We start from the raw sequence: 23,564 nt of genomic DNA on the forward strand, positions 1-23,564 counted from the left end.
ACAACTCTCCCCCCTCCACCACTCCTCACTGTAACCATCCCCCCCCACCTTCTCTGTGGGAAATGAAATTGGGCTGAAGTGTTTGTTATTAAATACGTCCGGGGAAACTCCAGGAAATGGACTTAATTTCATATAGAGGCACATGACTCAGGATCTCAGTGAACCAATTAACCTTACCTCAGCTCATTAAAAACTCTCCTTTCATGGCCAGAAGCAGCAACTCATCTGCTAACACGGGACATGAAAGCACAAATTTGTCCATCCAAAACTCTTAAAAGTAATTGGAAAGGTAGATACGAAGGGCCAGTAATCTAGTGACACAGCCTAACTTGAGTGAAGTGAAAATAGAGGTGATTACGGAGAACAGTGGGGCGAGCAGAAAGATCACGCAGATGATCTCGTGTAAATCTGAATATTTGATCAGCTCTGGAAGTGAACGGTATATCTCTTTAAAAAAAAAATTACCCCTCAGGATTAAGACAATTTCAAGGTCACCTCATGGTTGAGGGGCATCCTGAGTGCAACAGCAGCTGGAAATACGGAAACGTCTCCTTCACACAATAGAGATCAGTTCACACAGGGCCTTAATTAATGCCAGGAAAGATGTCCTGCAAATTGTCTCTTAATATACATGACCTAATTGCTGATTCCAAAATGTTTACGTTTTGGTGTTGTTGAAATTGAACCATTTTCTGCTCAACTTGCCCATTTACACGTCAGGTAATGAATATAAGTAGCAGCTACTGTGTTCTTCGGTAAGATATCTTTCTTTGGAGGGCCATAGTCTGCTCTGGAATTTGAATTCATTGAGATTTTTTTTTTTTTCCCTCAATAGAGAGAGAGAGAGAAGTTAAATATATGTACTTTTGCCTCACAAAATACTAGAAACTAAGATATGTCTATGGAGGTGTTTCCCTACCGCGGTCGCATCTGTGAGCTCAACACATTCCATTGTTGCCTGTTTTTTTTTTTTTTTTTTCCCTCGCTTTCAATCTCATTGAAAGTCCATTTGAATCACCCAACAAGAACATTAATATTAGTCATAACTCAAGGATTGCGGCAGAGTAATTGCATCTGCACTGTGCTCTTTTTTTTTTTTTTTTTTTTTCTCCCCCCCCTGCACATAAAAACATTATTTTCAGGCCTTTGTTGAAACTATCTAATGGGTTAATGGCACTGAGAGGAACCCATTCAGCTCTTTCCACGCCACCGTGTGTGTCTGCGTGCGTATTTGGGTGATGCGTGTGCGTGTGCGTGCGTGTGTGTGCGCGCGCGTGTCTTGGCTCACACTGTGCACACTCATCTAGCCACATGCAAACAACCAATCTCTGTCATCTGCATCAAAATAATTACAGAGAGATAAACACACCATTTGACCATTTTCACAGTGATCTAATCTGAAGCCGGGCTGTGAAAGCGCACGGGGGAGATGATCAAATCCCTGCTTAATGGAACTGATCACCACTGTGTGTTCAACATTCAGCCGACAGCCCTGTTACAGATGCATCGCCTCGTCTTTCTCTGCTTTTAGCATGCCCGCTCTGTCCCTTCAGACGCGTCGATTTAGAGCAGAAATTAGGCTAAACATTTTTTTACATTTGGTAACAATTTCGATTTTGAACCATTTTTCTTGGCTGTGCATATCAGTTTAGATGGGAGAAAACAAGTGCAGGCCTTTTGTGTTGAGGTCAAGACGGCGATGAACTATAAGTGTATTGGTTACAGCCCCGTTGCCCCGCGCGTTTCCATCTCCTTTTTAGCTAGAAGGCATCCGAAATCTGATTAGCCTCCATTATAAAGAGTGATATTTTCATCCCGCCGATTCTCGGCACTGCGTCAGAGCATTTGGTCGCTTTAATGCCGGGAAAGGCCTGCTCTTTTGACAGATAGTAGATATTCCCAACATCGCTTGTTTGGACATTCCTGTCTTTTGTGACATGGAATAAAAGACGGGCAAGAAAATAAAAAGCAACTAAATAATGTCAAAAGATCAGAAATCAATGGGCCGGAGGAACGTGATCCGCGCGGCTCCGTATGCGACCGGCCCGCTGCCCCCGTTGCATTACGAGTGTCTTTCCACAGCCACTGAAGTTGCTTTTGTTCACCCCCTCGGAGATGTAACTCAAGCATGAGGAAGCCGTCTGACAATGTTTGGATATCGGCAAAAAATAGCCTTTTACTTAAAGGTTACTGGCCAAGGTTTATTGAGTTACATGTTCATCAGTGATGGGAGGCAGAAGAGTTGAGCCAGGAGAGAGCTTCATTAATGTGTAGGTTTGTATTTCACATTTTGATGTAACCGTGATGTGGAGGAGCAGGAAATGATCAATGAGGCTGTGGATAAAATGTTGTTGTTGTTTTGTTTTTTTTATCTAACAGAGCAACATCTAATCATTGCAGCAAAATACATGTTAAAATCTTCTAAAATATAGATTTGAAAAAAAAAAAGTAGTTTACAGGATTGTAGTATTACTTTTAATAGAAATGTATAATTAGAACTATGTTTTGAAATGACTTTTTTAAAGGATGCAACTTTAAAATGTTGTCATTATTAACCAGTGCAAACATTTATTTAAAATGTGTCTTTAAACCGTTTAATGGCCTGAATATGTACGTTCAATTTCACAAATTATATTCTTATGTTTGTACAGGAGAATGCAATTAATTAAAACAGAATCTTCTGACAATATCGCAGCAAAATAAATTGTAATAATATATTTTTTTTTACCAGTGCAGTGCCTCTGTAAATTCAATGATAAATGCTCAGGTAACGATTGATTTTGAAAATTGATAAATACAAAAGAAAAGAAAAGACAATTTTCCCTGTAAGGCGTTTTACCTCTTTAATCTGATAATAGCTCCCCTTGTAGGGTAAAAATAGATACTGCATTTATCAACGTCTAGTATTTTTGTTGAAACCGTAGGTCACGGGCAGGCTACTTTATCGCCTTCTTTTCTTCCTAAAGAAATGTTGGACTCCTTTTAAAATAATTTTTACGGGTTACACTAGAGGTTACAGTATAGGGTTTCAACTTCTGTGGGAGTTGTGATCTGTTCTAATGAGAAAACGAAAATGCAGCACCACAATGCTTTGTGTCACCGACTGAGGCTGAGAGATAGACACAGGATTAAAAAAAAAAAAAAAAAGAAAGAAAGAGGGGGGAAAAAAAAAAACAATTTCTGGACATTTCTAGGAGATAAATTTAATTTCTTTGCTATTTGGAGGTCTTCTTTGAAAATGCAATTGTAATGAACACATTCAAAACTGGAGAATAGATTTACCCTCGGCTTCAAATAAGTCTGCGTTATCGGACTCTGTCATTCGCTCCTTCCCATTTTCGAGCTGCTAATTGATGTTTTTGATGTCGGAGAGAAAATTGAAGAAAATGTCATGTGTGAACCGGCGCGGAAGTTAATAAGATTGACTTCGTTGACTGAATTCACAATGAGCGAAGGAGAGGCGTGTAATGGGGACTGCTGCGAATTCGCCCGTCCATCTGCCGAGGGATGAAATCGACACCGGGCGCGAATGGGCCCGTAGAGGTCGATATGGAGGGATGCAGCATTTGGGATGCCCCATCGAGCTATAAAAAAAACACAAAAAAAACCCTCCCATGTTTTGTTTTTGTTTTTTCCTCCCGTCTTCGCAGTTGGGTTTTGTTTTCTGACTGATTGGAGTGCATAAGCAGCTGTTTTTCCAGAGGGCTCCTGCCCCGGCCCGGGGTCCGGCTTTTCTGTGGAGTCGTCTCCCAGGGCAGCCTCTTTCCTTGCTCCGAACAATGCTCGTTCTTAATGCTGTTTTGAGTCTGAAAAGCCGCGGAGCTTTATAAAGGTTAGATTAAGATGTGGCGAAAAGATGCACCGATATCAGTTAGGGTCATTGCATATGCTTGGCCAATGTGTAGCCGAGCCTGAACTTAAATCCCCTGAAAGAAAAGGATAGAAGCGCCACCGGGGTTGCGCCATCTTGAGCCATTTATCGAGCGCTGGCCGAAAGCCAAACGCAGACGGCTCGCATCTCCTGCTCTTTCTCCAAAAAGTGAATTTCCTCTAATAATAAAATTATCAGTCGGTATTGGCTGGCGTTTGATCAATACGTTATACATTTAAAACTTTTGTTATTAGTCGATTCGCTTAAATATTGGGTGTAATGGGTTCGGCGTTTTTAATTGGGGTACGGATTAGTTGAGTCTGGTTCAGCGCTTCTGATTATTTTTTCCCAGCCTGAAGGGGACTGAGCTAAACCCCTAATACGGCCAGTACCCCTAAGCGCTCTTCTTTTTGAAGACACCAAACAAAAACAAAAAAAAAAAAACAACAAAAAAAGTGGCCTCTGCTAGCGTTCGGCCCTCCGAGGATCGCGGTTAAGGGACATTATTCTCAGAATAGGCAATTAATTCCGCTGGCAACGATCGGTTCGAGCTTCTTCCCCCCCCCCCCTCCGCCCCTCCAAATGCCCTCCTCTCCACCCTCCACTCGCCATTTGAAATGCTAACACAATGAAATATTTTCCTATTGGTCCGCGTCCCTCGGCTAAGCCACCGCCGCGGGCGAAGAATTTCATCGACTGATGAGACCACAGGCATGCCCGATAAAAAGGTTAACTGTACGTGACACGCACTCCAAGTAGCCCGCGCTACCTTGAACTCTCAAGTTCTGTAACTTTTATTTGACTTTTTATTGTTAGCGAATCCGGGCTTGTTTGGGCGCCGAAGCGGGTTTTTTTTTTTTTTTTTTTTTTCCCATTCGTTGCCGTATTACTGAAATATGAGGATAACGGTCAGGTTTCTTTTGAAAGGGGAAAAAAAAAGAAAAAAAAAGAAGTAATTTTCTCATTTTTGATTGGGCTTTTTTTTCTACGATGGAATTTTGCAGGCGACTTTCCGTTGTCTTCTGATAATCTGACAGCGTGTTTAAAAAAAAAAAAAGGAAATTGGCTTTAATCAAACGCTGTGCCTTTCGGGATAGGTTAACGCATCGTGCAGTACTATTTGTTGAACAGTGAAATTTCTCATGAAGAAAGCGAAATTGATTAAAAAGGAGTGAATATAGCCACAATTACTATCTGCACTGAATAATTTATATCATAATTATTATCATTTAGTATCAGTATTATTATTGTTGTTTTCATTATTATTATTATTATTATTAATAATAATAATAATAATAATAAACTACAAAAACCTTTTATGTGTACATTTTGTATCCTTTGTGTTGGATTCATAGCTTGGCTTTGCTGTGTGAGAATAAAGAACAATCCAAGATGGCACATTTCTTCCACCTTGAGGGGTAGGCAAGGTAGACTGCCAGAGAGTGGGAGGAGGATTCCAGGCTGTTTTCAAATTGTTAGTAAAAGATATATGGGCACAGAATAGGTATGGCTGCTGCAATACCCCCAACCCCATCTTTCATGCACATAAACACACACGCAAGCACGCGCAAACACACACGCAAACGCACGCACACACACACACACACACACACACACACACACACAGAGTGCTGTGCGAGGACTGAGGCAGGTGGCTCCCCATGGCTGCAGCTTCATGACAACATGCCATTAGAAATAGCAGGCCTGTTGATCAATCCTGCCGACATGACAGCTTCGCCGCGAGGCCTGGCTCTTTGAGTGCCGACGCCGCGGCAGCTCCCTCTCCCGTTTCTCCCCACTAATTGGTGAAGGTTTCTCTTATATATGCTTGTGGCACAGGGCTTTTTCTCTCTCTCTCTCTCTCTTTCTCTCTCTCTCTCTCTCTCTCCATCTCTCTTTCTCTCCTCCACCTTTTCTTCTTTTTCTCCCTCTCTCTTTTTTTGTTGTTGCTTTTTTAGCTTTATCTTCTCCCCCCCCCATCCATCCATGCCTCCCACCCCTTCCCCCCATTTTTTTTTTTTTTTTTTATCTGTCTCTGTCTTTCCCTCGTTCTCTACTCTGATATATATATTATATAAATACACGTACAGTATAGATATGTTATATAAAATGATATATATTTTTTTGTTTTTCATTTTATCATTGTCACATTGGAAGCGATAACTTTGGGTGAGATATTGCAAGTGGGTTGAGTAAAAGGAGTGTGTGTGCCGCGGGCACTGTTCGTTCTGTATTTTTTGCGGGACTTTTGGAGCTGGGATTTGACATTGACTCTAGGCAATGTGCATCAGCGCGAGATACACAATAGGGATCAACCAGAAAAAAAATTAAATCTTTGTCAGGTAAAATGAAGGAGAAACTAGGTCTTTCATACCGTTACATTTTTAATTGCATGGTTTGTTTTGACAATTTAGGCAATACTGCTAAAAATACTATATCCATAATTAAGTGACACTGTGTCATTTACATTGAAAGTCGTCTTCTTCTTTTTTTTCTTTTTCTTTTTCTTTTCTCCCCTTTTCTGAAACGGCTGTGGAGCAGAATCCACATTTGTGTTTATGTGATTTATCACCTAATCCCTTTCTTTCTCATCAAACAGAATTAAGTCGCAAAACGTCAACACAATTGTCAGGAAATGGCTGTGTGTTGCGTGCTGACTTCTCCCGGCACACGGTGCTGCGTTCTAATTCCACCAGCGTTTCGCCGGCACATCACTCTTAAACACCACCCACTCTGAATCTCTCCCAACTAAATAAATGAGGGGGGAGATAAGCACACATTAAATGTTTAACTGTCTCGCATTTGTCATCTGTTTTACCCCTCTTAATTAAACAGACGCGGCTTAGCCCCGGCACTCCAAGTGCAGACACACTCGCACACAAACACACACACCCACACACCCACACACCCACACACACACCCCCCCACACCCACACCCACACCCTGCCTTTGAGCGCTGGAGCCTGAGCGCAAACACTGTCCTGCCGATGATTAATTTAGCCGTTAATATTTATTTTACTCTGTCCTGCTAAGTTAGCAGCTCAGTGGAGGGCATACCTGTGATTTTTGTTTCTCAGTTCTTCCGGCTGTTTTTGCTGCAAAGTGAGGAAGCAAAAATAGAATTCGTTTAGTTTTTGTTTTTATTGTTTGTTTGTTTTTTTTGTTTTGTTTTTTTTAACTCCTGTACCGTAATGGTTTTAGCTGGTGGAGAAGGATAAGTGTTCTGTGGGCCAGTTGTGGTTTGTGTCTGCTTCGGTATATTTTAGTGATACAGTGCATGTTGAAAACATTAACTACTACCTCCACCCAGTGGCACAAAATGAAAAAAAAAAATGAAAAAAAAAAAAAAGGCAGGTGTGATTGGCAGCACACAGTATTTAATGTAGTGGGAAGACTTGCCTTAAGCGAAGAGGGGGATGTATTCACCACACAATAGTACTGCTATCTCCCTCTGCATTGTCTCTCTCATCGCCGACCTTATTACATGCCGTATTTGGCATGAAGAATCCCCTTCTTATCGACACTGAATTTTAATGCCAATACGCTTAGATGGCCGCCTTATTCTAGTAGCTGTTTTGACATCATATTGCATTTTGTGCGCGTGCGTGTTGGTTTATTATTTCTCGGTGAATCAGAAATGAGATCTGTCTGCACCACTGTACACCACTGTGCTCTCCACTTGCTAACTATTCCGTAAAAAGCGGCGCGATTGAACATTTGTGTGGCACCGGGGCGTTGCTGGTTCTTGGGGCATCAGCAGCAGACGTGGAAAGGGAAAGAGGGAGCTGTAGCCCGGGCCCGGGGTGAGTGGGAGAAGAGAGGAGAGTAGAATTGGGGGGTTCCTCTGAAGCCCCCTCTCCAGATCCGAGGAGCGGAGCGAGGATCAAAGTGGCTTGTTTTATGTGGCTGGTGCAAGACTTTGAAGTCCCAGAGTCACCTACAGCACTCACTTCATCAAGTTCACTAGTGTCTTAATAGCAGATCAATAAATTTCAAAGTCGGAGAGTTAATTTGATACTAGCGCTGATGTGATCACGCTGGGCCACAGAGCTGCCTGCTCTGCTCGCTCTCGTCTCTCTCTTCCCTTCTCTCCTCCTCACCTAGATTGGACCTGTTTTAGGCTCTCAACTTGAATTAAGTCGCGGCGTTTGGTGCCCGTTTTCATAGACAGCCTTGTGTGAACACTTAATCAGTGTCTGTGCTTGTGTCACAACAATTAAAAGATCATTTGTTTAATTAGAATTTAATATACAGCATTCCTCCGCAGTCATTTGAATTTTAAGATCTGTGTTTTAGGTCCATAGTTTTAATGTCCGTATTATAAAGGCATAATTGGAAAAATGTTAATTAATATAGATGAGACATTTTCATTCTCTGATAGTTTTTGCAGCAAATTATTTAATCACAATAATTATTAACAATTGGACTTCATTTGTTTTTGTTTTAGTTTAGCTCCCTAAATTTATTACATTTATTATTTACTGCGGAAACCTCTCATTGTGAAGTCTTGTAAATGTACATTTGAATAGCAAATTAAGTTTATATACACATTGCCATTTTTGGTAACATTTAACACTGCAGTCTAAATTGTTAAAAAAAAAAATATTACAAAGTGATATCTAAAGTTTAAAAAAAATTAGCAGAAGGCTGAAAACCGAAATTTTATGCCGACGGCTTCTGGAGATGGAAGAAACTGGGGGGGGGGGGGGGAAGGAGCGCTTTCTTAGGCGCGCTATTCATTTCAGAAAAAGGCAGCACCATCTGTATTTGGTGCCGTGATACCGGCGAGTTGGTGAGGCCGGATCGGCACCTCGAGAACAAAAGGCCAATTTAGTATGTTCATCTAAGGGTTACTAATGGTATTAGGGAGCCGGCAGGGTGGTCGGCAGGGGCCCGGCGCTCCAAGGTGAGCCCGCAGCTTGACCTCCACGCTCACACCAATTCACTTGGGCTGCTGGCATTAGTGCCCCACATCTGCCATCTTTTTTTGTGTGCGACCCCATCCGTGCTTTTCACTTCATTTTAAAGTGTATTCTTCAGAGGGGGCGAAAACAGAAAGTAAGTTTTAATTGGAGCCAAATAAGATGTTGCGTTTGGCCGTTCCCCCGGCCGAAATCAGTGAGCGGAGAAAAGTGATCAGATAATCGTGAGAAAGGGACGGATGCGGGGTGCAAAGATTGACTCCGCGCTGCTCAGAATTTACAGAATGTGAGAAAAGTGAGAAGTGTTTGGTTTTTAAAATGACGCACAAGACACTGTGATACTTCGGCGACAGAGGAGTCGAGATGAAATGCCAACTGCTTAATTTTTCAAGACACGTGCAGGTAGGAAGGCTTTCTGTACATATCGTCTTTTATATTTATCAGACAATTCCGGAGGTAATTTTTATCTGAGAAATTTGACTGACGTCATAATTTAGAAAATATTTAGAATTGCGCCTCGTGACATATTTGATGACGGTTTGGAAAATTGTGCGGAGAGCCGTGTTTGACGGAGCCGTAGTTCCCGTTGGGAAGCGTTTTCTTGGGGAAGCGGGTGGTGGAGCAGCAGAGAAAGCTCCTGGATGGAGCTGAAACGCTGCAGCGGGTGGTGCTGATGCAAGGCTGCCTGTGTGGTCCTCAGCGGCCGGTGCTCCGCCGGGCTCTGCCGAAAGCGCTGGAGGTCCTGGATTTTAATAAATGTTTTATGTTAAATTTAGCGCTGGCGATGTTCACAGTGCAGCGCTTGCACATCTTTTTTTCTCTTTTTTTTTTGTCTCTATGTTCCAAGAAAGGTGAAGAAGCAAATCCAGATCTTATAAAAAAAAAAAAAAAAATCAAAAACAAAATCAAAGGAGAACAAGTCTGTTGTTTCATCAGATGGGGGAAAAAAAAATAATGTTCTTTCAGGTTAAATTTTGTTTCCTGTCATCAAAATCTGATGTAAATTAAGATTTCAATCCTTAAAAAACGGTTAAAATTGAGTCAAAATATTTCTATATTCCTTTCCTTTTTTTTCTTGAGGTTCCTGCTGTTCATGCACCATGAAATCTTGCTTCATTAAAAGTGTATTAATCTTGTATCGTCTCATGGGAGGTACCTTAAGATGATGTTGTGTCTTTTTCTTTAAATTGTTGGAGGGAAAAAAAAAAAAAAAATCTTCCAGATTTGGTCCCTGTCAGTCAGAAATAATTGTGTGCTTAATCTTGTCCCTGATGGATGACTTGGAGTTCAGCAATGGGCCAGCTCCAATGACAAATACAATATTAATATTCATTAACTGCTTTGACAATGCTAATTTTGATGCAGTAGTAAAGGGCCTTCCAAAGTTAGCGGCCAAAGCATCAGAGCTGAGCAAGGTGGCAAGATAATTTGTGCTGCTTTACTGAGCTGAAGGCTTTTAAAGTCTTAAGCAGGGGGAGAAAAAAAAAAGGCTAGGTACCACAAACAAAATAAAAGAGAAAGGGAAAAAGTTCAGACGCATTGGAAACCAGGACTGTGGAAGTAATACGATCAAGAGACGGCTACAACAATTTGACACCTCCAATGCTGCATCTTTGAGCAAATATTTTTTTTGATTTAAACAAAAACTTATAACCAAAAAAAGGAGCACAACATGGTAAGTCAGCACGTTCTCAATTTTTTTTTTTTTTTGTTTAATCTTTTTGATCTTTTCAATTATCGCCATTTGAAGATCAATAGTAATTTTTTTTCTGCTGTGGTTAAAAGGCTCACAGCGGTGGTATAGTGGATGGTCGGATCACGGCTTTAAGAGTGGGCTTCCTCTCTTCAAGCCACCAGTTGGCCGGGTTGAATTTTCTATTGCCAGCTCTCCCGGTCTACCATCCGCGGCTCGTATCCATTTATTTGTATTTTTTTTTTGTTATTGTTTTAACTGCTGTTGTTGCCTTGTTGTCTGGCAGATTTGACTTTGGAGTTGGGTCTCCCTTTTCCCCCCCCTCAGTTGTCTTAAGAGAGTTCAGGCAGGAGAGTTGGAGGTGCTAAAGCTGCACGACAATGACAGGCTCTTTTGGTGATAAATGTCTGTTTTTTTTTTTTTTTTTGGTATTTTGTGTGGCTGTTTTTTTTTTTTTCCCGGGGCTTCCGACATCAAAATTTGGGGCTAGAGACGGGGCAGGACTTTGGGGCGGCGTGGCTGCAACCCCGCGCACCCTTTGCCCCGGATCGGAATGCTTTCTCTAGCCTTTTTTTTTTTTTTTTTTTCCTCTGACACTTCTTCTGCCCAGCGTTTTGTGTTTTTGATTTTGCATTTAATTTAGTGTGACTAGCGGTGAATGGAGCGTGGCTAGTTTTGGGGATTAATGACATGACGAGAGACACCCCGCTGCTTGAGTTTAGCCAAGTTAGGGGCAACTCCTATAGACGGCACTCCACTACCTTTATGTCTGCCAAGCCGCTGAATGAAAGCCTTTCTTTCTCTCCCTCTTTTTGTTGTTCTTTCAACTTATCAAAAGAAAGAGAGATGGGACACAAAAGAGCTTATTAGGGGGGTTGGGGGGGGGGGGGAGGATATGAAGATGGGCGAGGGGGAAAGAGGGAGTCCCGGTCAGACGCGGAGAAGAGCAGCGCAGCCCGAGTGTGCGTTTGAACGCGTGAGGTGGCTGAGAGTGAACAGCCAAGCTCTCCGGCCGCCTGCTCGCGGTCCTCTCCGCTTTGGGACCTGAAGAGCCGCCGTCCTAAGTCGCTCCAGCGCGTACCTTGACTCTCGCCCCGGTCCTCCAGCCGCTGTCTTATCGGCTTAACCCATCGGGTTTTTTAGCGAGGGGCTGCCGTAGATGAGGTGCTGCCCCCCAGTGGATTAGTGGCTGACATGGTGGTGGGAGTCTGCTTGGAGTCTGTGCACTACCATGAGTGCCAGCATGCTTGTTTTAACCAGGAACCGAGCAGCATCCCAAATACAGCTCTTTTAAATGGTAAGACTTTTCAACATTTTTTTAATTACAGCTATGTTTTATTTTCTGGTGCTTGTTTGACTTTAAATATTATGTTTCGATTGAATTTATTCATGGGCATTTTTCTGGGCTCCGTTTGGCAATTTATAACACTTATGTTGCTAAGTGACAGATTGACAATTTGGATAATGAAAGGCACTGTTTGATTGCTTTGTCCTGACAGCCTGACAGGGGTGTATTATTCTAAGACATCAAACTAAATATCATTGTTGTTTATTGTACGCTTAAACACAATTAAATTAAATCAAATTAATAAATGCCACTATTTATGTTGAGTCAATTTGAAACATATATTGTATTATCATTTAAATTTAAGTGAATTTGATAGTTGGTCACATCTGCTGCCCCTATGATTTTGTTAATATTAATAAATCAAGGTTAATAGTTAATTTGTATTTGACGTATTTTTGCATTTCATGTCTGAAATCTTTCAGTATTGGTATTTTTTTATCAAATGATTTTTTTTTTTTTTAAATACTGCAATTATACTGTAATTATTATAGTAAATGCTAAAACAAGAGAATCAGGACTTTGAAGTTTTGTGCGTTGATCGTATTTTCTCTTGACTGTTTTGTAATGGTTCAGATTTATCAGAGAAAACAATGAATTGGTAAAGGTCATAGGTTGTTCCGTTTCCTTTTTTTTTTTGTCAAACTTTATTGTCCCTCCTTTTTTTTCTTTTCTTGCACACTTTTGGGTCTCGTGCGAACATCATTGACAGTGGAGTGGAATAGAGTATTTTTTTTTTTTTTTTTTTATCCCCCCTGCTCCCTTGTGTTGTAGCGTTGATGCCATTGTGGCTGGGTGATTGGGAGCTGTCCATCACTTGCTGGCGAACTGGCAGTTTACTTAAGAAAGTGCACGTGGGACAAAAGGAGATGGCAGGAGTGTGGCGGGGCGGCTGAATGGAGGGAGGGCAGGCAATTAGCCACCGCCTTGTCGGAGCTCTTTTACTTGTCAAGCTGGAGCCCCGGCGCTATTGTCCAAGTTGTGTAAAGGACATTCCCAGGGCTTTGTTTTGGCTTTAAGGGCCTCAGGACTGCCTGCTGCAGGCCAGGGAAGAGCAGGGTCCTAACAGCGGCTGAGAGGCTGAACGAGCACAGGAGAAAAAGAAAGCAACAGCGTATTAATAGAAAAACAAGTTGTATTAAGAGAAAAAAGTTTTTAGTTGTTTCTGTGGCCAACTTTTAAAAATGCCTTAATGCAGCTGAGAAACATGAATGTTTTTATTTTCAGTGGCCTAAAGATATTTCTATTTGATTCCTAAATTTCCTTCACTGTAGCAAAATTTTTCCCCATACTTCTTTCATCGATATTCTTCATTAGATTGTATTAAAAAAATATGTTAAATCTTACTGTTCTTAGATGGAAATAATGTATTCAATAAATATTTAATTTGTCATGGTCATTAGTCAGGTTCAGGTAGTAAGAGGTTATAAAAGATAATTAATGGGATGACAGGTCTAGTTAATTATAGAATGTAAAAATTAAAATTACATTTAGAACAGTTCATTCTTTCGTCAGATGTTTTATGATGAGGCACGGGTTCCTATGAAAAATAAAAAGTGTTCATTATGTAGCATTTTTTTAATTTGTGTTTTTTAATTATCTTGATCATATTTTCCCTGAGATTAAATGTTTAATGTGAAAGAAATCCATCTCCCACTCAGTCAAATTCTCTCATCTGAGGAGGAAAAAAAAAAAAATCTTAAAAGGAAAGAATTTAATTCTTTCTTTTCTTTTTTATTGACATTCAAAATAACAAATATAGATTTAGAAAAAAAAAACTGATTTAAAGTTATGTCTGAGGGAATTCCCCTTTAATGCACCCTTGTCTGCTCTGGTGGCAGATCTTTTTGAATTTCTTTCTACCCGTTTAATAAAAATGTCTTGACCACATGAAGCTCATCATTTGACTTTAGTTTTCAGAAGAATAACTGTTTTGAAGGTGAAATAGTTGCGGAGGCAAGAGAATGGGGGGGAGAAGAGGGCTGTGGTGGGGGAGTGGGGTGGGGGGGCTCGAGGCCTTGTTCACATGAACCTTGAATGGAGACCGGGTTGAAGGGGGTGGGGTGGGGTGGGGGGGCGCGTTAGGAAAAGAATTGTTCTCCACTCTTTGGTATTGTTTGAGAGAAGGAGAGCGGAGGGGTTAAAAAAAAAGAAAAGTAAAAAAGATCGTGCCGAAAGGTGCCACGTCCGTGTCAGAGTGAAGACTTGTTCCGCCTCTCCTCGGTCTCCCTACTGGAAAGTGGGTATGAAGAGGGGACTGTCAGCATCACACAGATAAAGTGACTGTTGGCCACACTTTGCTGAGCCTGCCCTCCCTTTGTGGATGTTGTTGTGTCTTGTTCCTTTTTTTTTTTTTTTCTCGCCTTCTTTCTCTTTCTCTCTCCCTCTTCTGCTCTCTCCTCTTTGTCTCCATCTCTCGCTTTGCTCACTTTACCTTGTAGCCAAAGCTTTTCAAGCTGCCAGTTCGTCTCTGGGCATCCTGGAGGCACAGCAGAGCCCACACACACACACACGCGCGCACACACACACACACACACACACACACACACACACACACACACGCACACACACACATATACACACACATACATAATCTTAAGAAACGCGTACACAGACCCAACGTACAGCAGGGATTTTGATAATAACTGATTTGTGTGTGTGTGTGTGTGTGTGTGTGTGAGAGAGTATATATTTTTTCTTGAGTATTGCTAGTGGGAAGACTACTGCAGTGCTGAAAAGCTGCTCACAGTAATTTTTCCTTCTCTGTCCACATTCTGGCTCTCACTTCTTGTACTTCTTGTCACCAGCATCAAAACTTTCACTGAGAAAGAAGAGGAGACTGCTGGCCGCTAAAGAGTGAGGGGGCTCCTCTGGTTAAGAGTGAAGGATTTTGGGGATCTTTTTAAGGATGGGTGTGGGTGGGTGGGGAGGATGGTGGTGAGTGTGTGTTCATGGGGAAACTAGGCCTCAGACCCTGAGCCTGCATCTAGACGCGTCAGGAGATATACACACTCTCTAATGTCAAAACCTGGGGGGAACGATGGTCAGCAGGCTGCGGCACCAAGTGCAAAGAGAGGGGGGGGGGGGGGACGATAAACACACACACACACACACACACACACACACGCCCAGCAACACACACAGTGGAGGAAGAGCCCAAGACAGAAACAGACAAAGAAGGAGAAGTGGTGGAAAGAAGCGGCCAAGAGAAGCGAGAGGGCTTCTCCCCGGCGTAGACAGGGAAGGAGGAGCTGGGGGGGCCAGGTGGAAGGAGGAGGAGGAGGAGGAGGAGGAGGAGGAGAAGACGGGGGGCTAGGGTGGGACCGAGGGGGTCATGTACCCGCGGGATGGAGCTCCAGCCGGGCCGGAGGAGACGGGAGCCAAGGCAGGAGTCCTAGGCCCCGGGCTCTCTCTCCTCCAGCAGGTGGGCTGCTGGCACCTCAATCTGAGCAGCTGGGTGAGTAACGCAGCGCTGCTCCCCTGCTTCTTCACTGTCTCTGCTTTTCCATTCCCACTGAAGGCTCGTAGCATTATTTTGACAGGTTGTTGTTGTTGTTGTTGTTGTTGTGGGGCAGGTTTGGTAGTGGATGGGATGGGAGGGGGGAGTGGGGCAGTGGTGGTCATCTGATTTTTTTTTTTTTTTTAAAGTCTTTTACAAATATTCTGACGCACTGAAAACTTTTTGTGTGTAAAGAGTTTTGTGTGCGTGTTCAGATACGCGTGACAGTTATATTAAATACGCAACGCTAATTGGTCAAAACGCAGCCTATTTCGTCACACTTTAATTTAGGGGTATTAAGGGACATGGATAATCTTGAAGCCTAAACAGTAAATATTACAAGCAGTGTATATAAATTAAATTAAAAAGTAAATTTTGAGAGACACGATTCCTCTCAAGAGCAATATTATTTACTTGACAAAACATGATTTGATCGAGCTCATGTCTTAACCATGAAATGTAAAATATGATTTCAATAACCTCACAGATTAACATATTCCTTTGTTAATGTTGCCACCCAATTCAGATTCTTAATTGCTTGGCTTTCAACTGAAATTCTGAGGAGCTGATTGCATTTCAAAAGGCAGAATTCAGTCTGGCTCTTAACACTGTGATACAATATCACCTCTCAGAGAAGCCCCTTTAACTCAGGTATGGGAGTTCAAGAGGCTGTTTACGCTGAAAAGGGAAAAAAAAAAAAAGCTTTAACACACGTGCGTCTAAGGGGCGATTTGTCTTCACAGAATACAACAGCTCTGCCAAATATTTAAGCTATTTGTGCGCAGTTTTATTTATCCGTGACATATCAGAACGTGTCCTTTCTGCGATTCTATTTGATGTGCCGACTATCAAAGATGGGAAGCAAAAATAAATGGTGACGAACGACTTGAGTGCTAGCGAAGAGAGCAGGAGGAAGGGGAGCAAAGGCTCTGGCCCACATAATATTTTTGTTCGGCGCTCTGATCAAGCAGTCGGCATGTCACTGCAGCAAAGTGAATAGATTAACTTTTAAATATACTGTGGTCTCGGGAGCCTCTTGCCCTCAGAGACGCAGCTTCTCTGCAAGAGAAAACTGATCAACACCTCCATATCTACTTTTTAAATCCTCTTCCTCCCCCCCTCCTACAATTCCCAGGTTCTTAATATTGTGGAGATTTCTTTCTTTTTTTTTTTCTTCTTCTTCTCATGATTAACCGAGAAGTATAATATCAGAAATGTAGCAGGGTTATAATCAGCGTGGTTTGCTGGCGGGTTATGGCTCTGATAAACCTTTATTTTGTCAGCATTTCATATTCCATCGCTGTTAATCTCTGCGTATTCCTTTAGATTGTCTGCTTGAATCTGAGGATTGAGTTGACTGAGTGCTAGGACTCGTGTGTGTGTGTGTGTGTGTGTGCGTGTGCGTGTGTGTGTGTGCGTGTGTGTATTAGGATGAAATAGAGTTTGCTTGGAGATGAAGATCTTTAGCCTGGAGGGGGCACTCTGCACGTCCCAAGGGACAACAGAGATCGTGTGTAAACAGATTTCAACAGGACAACATTGAGCGATACCAGATGAGTCTTTAGATTGGTGACAGCACTGTTTGTACTTTCTGTTTTGCTCAAATCAAATCGCGCACACATACAAATTACTGACACTATCCTCAGCTCTGCAGTGTTGCCGTTGTGCGTGTGCATGTGCGTGTGTGTGTGTGTGTGTGTTTTGTGTGCGGTGTCCCTCCATGTGCCTTGCATGTGGGCCACTTGCACGTTCTGGGAGGAGGCAGCGCTCTGGCAGCTTTTTCTGCTTGCTTTGGAATTTGAAGGACCCCAATCCATCACGGCACTGTCATCACCGCATCTCTCTCCTCTCCCTTTCCCCCGGCCTTCCCCTTCCCTGCCCCGGCCTCACTACAGCTCATTAGCGCCCCGCGAGCTGTTGTGACAACTCATCATATCATGACATAAAGCGGAGAGACAGAGGCTCTCCAGCCCCCTGCCCAAGCCACCCACCGGGCCCGCAAGGTCGCCACCTTCACATTTAGGGCTCAAATTGGCCCTGCGAGGTGCCACCAGGCGGAAATGCAAGGCCAACAGCTTTTTCCTGTCTGGCTTCCACCTCTCTGTCCCCCTCCTCTTTGTCTTACTCCGTCCTGCTGTCACTTTTTCTCTCCCCTCTCCCTCCCCAGAGGTCTGACTTGAAGCAGCTCATTCATTTGTCCACTTCCAAAAAGGCTCTTTTTACATGCTGGCAGAGCAGCATTTGTCACCAGCTAGTGAAGGAAATATTTTACACTTCTGCTCATAGCAGCACTGCTGCTTGGAAAAAAAGAATCGAAACACTTGCCTGGTGCAATTTTTTTTTTTTTTTTTACTTTTGTTCGCCATCAGTGGTCGGTCGATATACAAAAATTGTAGAGAAGGGCCGCTGTGAATAGAGTGATCATAAGGACTGTATTGAAGGATACAGCCTTGCAGCTGGAAGAAGAGAAGAATAGAATAAATAGATCCAAGGCAATATCAATAACACAACCAGGAGCGATAACTACTACTTGTGTGTGCTGTACTTAAGTGTGCTGCGTGGATTTCACAGCGCTGGCCTCCTTCAGCAGCAGGCGCCGTATGTGTCCTGGATGTGGAAAGAGTAAATGTGCTCATTGATGTTCGTACAAGAGGCTGCCCTTAAATTTTTCTTCAGGCTCTTTTTTTGTTTGTTTTTAATCTCTTTTCTGAGACTTGAAAATGTGGTCATCACGTCTGCAGAGCGGCGCGTCTGTCTTCTGCTACGTTTGTTTGTTGTAACGACAGAGGTGGTGGGAAGGATGCGAGTCAGCGGGGGTGTAAGGGGCAGGAAATGTTTCTTTCTCTTCCCCTGGCTTTTTTGTGGAGCAGGGAGAGTAAAGCCTCCCACGTCGCCTGCTTTTGTTTCTCTTGTGCTCGGTACGGCTGTGAAGCACCCAGCAGCCTGCCAGACGAGTCCCGGGCTCGCATTGTCCCGCGGTGGCCCACGGGGCAGGTGCTGGGCCCCGCTTTTCCGCTGGGGACCACCGGGTGCTGCCTTGACGTCAGCGGGGGACAAAGTGGATGTTAACTGTGTGTGTGCGCGCAATGATCACACGGCGTGTAGAGTGAGTGTATGAGCTGATTGAAGACATCAGAGCACAGACAGTCCACATCAGCTGAATATATTGCACTGGGTGAGCAACACTGTGGCTGTGTGAGTTTGACTGATTGCACAGCGGATTTCTTGAGTTTTCGCCCTCGTCAGGACAAAGCAATTCAAAAATGAATGCGTAAAGATAGAAAGGATAATTCTATAAACAGGTCTGTCCTTAAGCAGTAAAATCAGCAACCTACTTGCTACCAAAACTTTACGTTAGAGCGTTTCTTTTCTTGCCTTCATATCCAGCCACTGTCTGACTGGAGGCAAGTGGTCAGTCCAGCAGCCTCCTGCTCTTTGCATCACTCTGGGCTTTTCAGGAAGAAGAAGAAGAAGAAAAAAAAAGAGCACACTCTTCCACCACAAGTGACTGTGATGTAAATCTTCTGGCCTCTAGCTCTCTCCGTCTCTCTCTCTGGTCCCATACACACCCTCTCTAACACCCTCTGTCTAAATGTGGACTCAGTGGATGGGCATTTTGAATTGTCTTCTCAATGGCCAGGGGTCCCCGGACAAAAGAACTCATTTAAATGGCCACTAAAGCTTTTTCAGCACAGAGAGTTGAAGAATTGACAACATTCTTTCACATCATTACCCGAGGGAGGGGCAGGGAGTCGTGAAGGAGGAGGTGAGGAGGTGAGAGATGAGGGGGAGGAGGGTGAGGGGGGGGGCAAGAAGAAGAGGTAGAGAGTGGGGGAGACCGAGGCCATCTTGTAGCATTCAGCTGCAGACTCATCAGCTGCATTAGGCAGCTGTCATAACCTCCATCCTGATTGTTTTTTCACCATTCCTTTTCCCCACTCTTCTATTCTGGATGTGCAGATCAGATCGGGCTCCCCGTACACGCAACAATGAGCGTCTTTTTTTTTTTCTTTTTTTTTTTTAACGAATCCCATTCCACCTCCCGCCCTCCTACACCCCCTGACACACAAACACACACACACCCCACCCCCGCCCCGAACCCCTCTCTCCTTCTTCCCCTCCCTTGCCTTTTCAGCTCAGGGCTGTGAATGAGTCCCAGGAGTCTCTCTGCCTCCCTGGAGTTCTGCTGGGGTTCATTAATCTTTCATTGGGACCACGGCAATAGGGAATGCCCCCCTCTCCCTACAGACACGCGCGCACACACACACACACACACACACACACACACACACACACACACACACACACACTCCCCACTCCCCCACTATTGCCACTATAGAAAGGAGGTCTAGATGGCCATGCTTGTACCAACCATCCAGATACACAGCTTTAACTGCCCAGTGAAAATTTAGCACGGGGCTCTGAATGGCCTGTCGGTGTTCGAGGCTCTCACACGGACCTTATATTAACTTCAAACAACCAGAGCAGATGATTAGTTTGCTCTGCTCACATTTGTCTTGCCCTGGGCCCGCAGCTTTGCATTTTTATTGTCAATGAGCATCGGGCAACTGAGCGCCCCCCCCCTCCCAACACACACAACACACACACACACACACACACACCATCACCCCCCCCCCAACACCGCCAACATCTAGTCCCATTAATGTTTTTCAAAGTCTGTTGGAAATGTGCCACAGTGGAGCTTTTTTTTCTTTCTTGCATGGGTTAAAGTCGCTAATGAGGGTGTGTGGCCTATAAAAGAGCAAATTCAACACACACACACACACACACACACACACGGACACACAAGCAGCTTGGTGTCTCACTCGTCTCACCCTGAACATATCATCCATGTTATGATAAGCCTGATTAGTGCTGCTTCTTTGACTGCTGAGGGCAGGATAAGGATGTGTGGGTAAAGAGGCGAGAGCAGCCTCTGCCACCAGCCTAATCTACAGCAGAGCTCTAATCTGGTTATCTTGCGGTTTGGGGACTGTGTGTATTAGTCTCTGTGTCCCAGCCTGGCCTGATGAGAGAGGGGCTGAGCTCCGGTTAACGCAAGGGGCCCACGGCAGCACACCCCTAAAGCTCCACTGTAATCTTTGGGTAATTGAAAAAAGAAAAAAAAAAAGGGGGGCCTGCGCCACTTAGGAGCACAAAGAGAAGATTACATAGCTAAAGCTAATTTGGCAAAAATGCAGAAATGGATTTTCAGCCCCACCTCTTCTCTCCTAACCCTTTTATTACAATACACCCATACCCTCCATGAACCGGGCCCTGGGGGAAAAGGCGCGGGAAGGGGGAAGCGAAGAAGAGGGGAGAGTGGAAGGAGGCTGGAGAGCCGAGCAGAGAGCTGACTGGAGCTGCTAATGACTGTGGATTTACACGCGCTGCCTTGATTTTGTGGTTTACAGATGATCGATTACTTCACTGCAAGCGTGGTTAAAAGTGCCTCATCACACATCAAACCCAAATGTGAATTGGCAAACCCCCCAAGCCTCTTAGATTGTGTTACTGAATTCCAGGGTGACACCACAGAAGTGTTTTTAATTACAAACCACCCTATTTTCACTGTGGCTTGGCGGTTTGGCGCCTTGAGTGTACCCAGAATTTGATCGCTCATCTTTTCTAGAACCGAGTTGTAATTCTGTGGCAGGCGCCTGCAGTCTCTAACCCCTAACCCAAATATTAACACACTGGCCTCTCTCTCTCTCTCTCTCTCTTTTTCCCCATTTTCTCTTTCTGTCTCTGCATCCTTCTTCTTTCTCTCAGTCTAATAAGGTTCCAGTGGTACAGCACCCCCACCATGTGCACCCTCTCACACCTCTGATCACCTACAGCAATGAGCACTTCACACCGGGGAACCCCCCACCTCACCTACAGACAGACGTGGATCCCAAAACAGGTAAAGACCAGAGTACTTTCATCCATGTTTAACAGCATGTGTGTATTTAATGTAGAATTTCAGTTGATTCCTGCTTAAAGACAGCGTTAGATTTTTTTTTTTATCAGTGTTTTAAAAGTGTCAGGATGAAACCCAATAGGTTCAAAACAAACTGACAATAATTTTAGAGACATCAGCTCTAAAAAAAAAACAAAAAAAAAAACGTTTGCATTGATGGGTGTGTCGCGGTTTTATTATACCATCATGAGTTTCTTTGATGGAGTCCGTAGACAATATTTGAAGTGCTACACTTACAATACAGGTAATATCAACATAAACGAAATAGAAATGTAAATTTTGTTCCATTAATTGCTTTTTTGATGAATTCAAACTACCAGCACTGTTTACAAGGCTGCGACAGCTAAAGTAGGACAAGGTCAACTCGAATGCTTCCTGTTGACAACACGTGCTCTCATCTGTTTCTGATTGACATGACGGTCCCACTCGTTAATGGTTTGGTTTCAGTGGAGAGCCGGCCTTACATTTGAGAACAAGAACCTAAACAGTGGCTCGTAAACCTCTCGTAAAACACGGAATTCAGCAAACAACCACAACGCCTATTGCCAAGAGTCGAAACAAGGACAGCCTCTGTAGCTGGAGCTCTTCACAAACGCAGAGTATTCAAGTCTGTTTCTTTGGACAAAACTCTTTTTAGGTTTTCAGAAATCATCTCGGTTTCCTGTTTGAGCTCTACATTCCTCGTTAAAGCCTGTTGGTCTTGCAGATTCACTGTCCAGGTTTAGCGGTCACATTCTGCCCACACAACCATTCAGCGTACATTTTTAGGCAATTTCATGTATTTCCATGAGCAGCTTGACCCAGCACTTCATTTTGCTAACTGTCATTCAGTCAGTCCTTTCAGGTTAATGCATTTCCAGTGTGGTGAATAATTTTGTGCTTTTCAATGGTCTCTGGTGGATTCAGCCAATGTTTTAGGTAATAATGTTCCCTTATTATGATGGCCCTTACAAAGGGGAAATAATGTGCCAGCTGCTGTTTAATGTAGTGCTTAATGGGGCTGCTTAATTGGGCAGTGTTTAATTAATTAATGAGCTATATTAGGTTTGAGCGCTGGGTGGCGATGGGATAATGTTTCCCAGGGTTTCCTTTTTTCATAGAACTTGCCTTTGTTATAACGGCATGCCAAGAAAAGTTTTTTTTTCCGTTTAGACACAAACTCCTAATGGAGAAGCTGGATCAGCTGCAGCTCTGGGTGCAAACGCCGACACGAGCCAAGCTGTAATGTATGAAGATTCATTTGGCTTTCCTTCAGGCCGCATTGGCGCTGTCCAAAATACCTGCAACAACAGCTGCACAGGCATGCCAGCTGTGTGGAAGGAACGCACATCAGCCTCAAATGAAAGCCCCCCCCCCACCCCCCCCCCCCCCCACACACACACACACACTTTCTGGTCGACTGATCGCACCTCCCTCCCCTGCTGCGCTGCTACACATGTCTAGTGTTCCCCGTTTCAAGTTTGTCATGAGAGAGAAAGTTATTTTTACACCCGGCTGTGTACAAGACCTTTTCAAGGCACCCGTTCAGGGCAGCTCGTCGACGCGCTTTCTGCGCCTGTCAGCTGCCACGGAAAGTAAAGGCAACGCAGTGGATGCTGCGATCGCTCGGCGATGCCCTCAAAAAGAGCTGTCCTTAAATTGGACGTCTTTGTCGCTGATCGTCAGTGGGGGCCAACAAACGAAACTCGCTGCTGTCTTCGTGTTAAATCTGAGGATCAGTCGAACGAATGGAGACCAACGACCCCGATACGTGCGTCATTGTAATTAATTATGTCAGAACTTGCGGTAACTCTGTATGTAGAGTCAAAAGCAGGAGTATCGATCTAAACTGAAACAGAACTTGTAGTTGAGCTCGTAATCTGTGACTGCTGCATGTTTTTCACTGGTTTCATTCATGTGTATAATGATAGATAAAATCAATATCCAGCCAGGATGCCAGTGTAATTCTGCAGGCAGACTCCACTGCTCGCCCCATATTGGCAGCTCTCTGATCACAGCAAAGACTTTAATTATATTGCTTTGTTTTGTTAACTTCTAAACCTCAGTCATTTCATATCATTAATCTCCTGATGCACCAGACAAATGTGACAAGAATCGTGTTGGTGTTTTCTCCTCACCTCTCTCCCCTCTGCCTCTTCCAACACATTGTGCCGCCGCGCCGCCTCAAAGGCCTTTGATCAGGAAGTGTGATTTAGCACTGTGTACATGCGAGCAACGAGCCCTCTTCCTCCTCCTCTTCCTCCCCATCTGCACTTCCTGTGATGTTTGCCCC

The 23,564-nt window shown here is 43.7% G+C and overlaps 1 protein-coding gene across 23 annotated transcripts in view; it reads left to right on the forward strand.

The window, feature by feature from the left end:
• The window catches only part of tcf7l2 (transcription factor 7 like 2), a 91,947-nt gene that overhangs the window by 53,476 nt on the left and 14,907 nt on the right, over positions 1–23,564 (forward strand). For 22 of the 23 annotated variants that reach the window (XM_069155485.1, XM_069155483.1, XM_069155486.1 and 19 more), the window contains one exon: positions 21,103–21,235. In XM_069155485.1, the coding sequence (XP_069011586.1) occupies positions 21,103–21,235 (133 nt within the window). Of the gene's footprint in view, positions 1–15,165; positions 15,289–21,102; positions 21,236–23,564 lie in introns of those variants that run through there. The other variant, XM_069155487.1, reaches the window with a different exon arrangement.

This window comes from Embiotoca jacksoni, unplaced genomic scaffold, assembly GCF_022577435.1.
Source record: "Embiotoca jacksoni isolate LCO1_2020_lvr unplaced genomic scaffold, fEmbJac1.0.p SCAF_20, whole genome shotgun sequence".
NCBI classification, from domain to species: Eukaryota; Metazoa; Chordata; class Actinopteri; family Embiotocidae; genus Embiotoca; species Embiotoca jacksoni.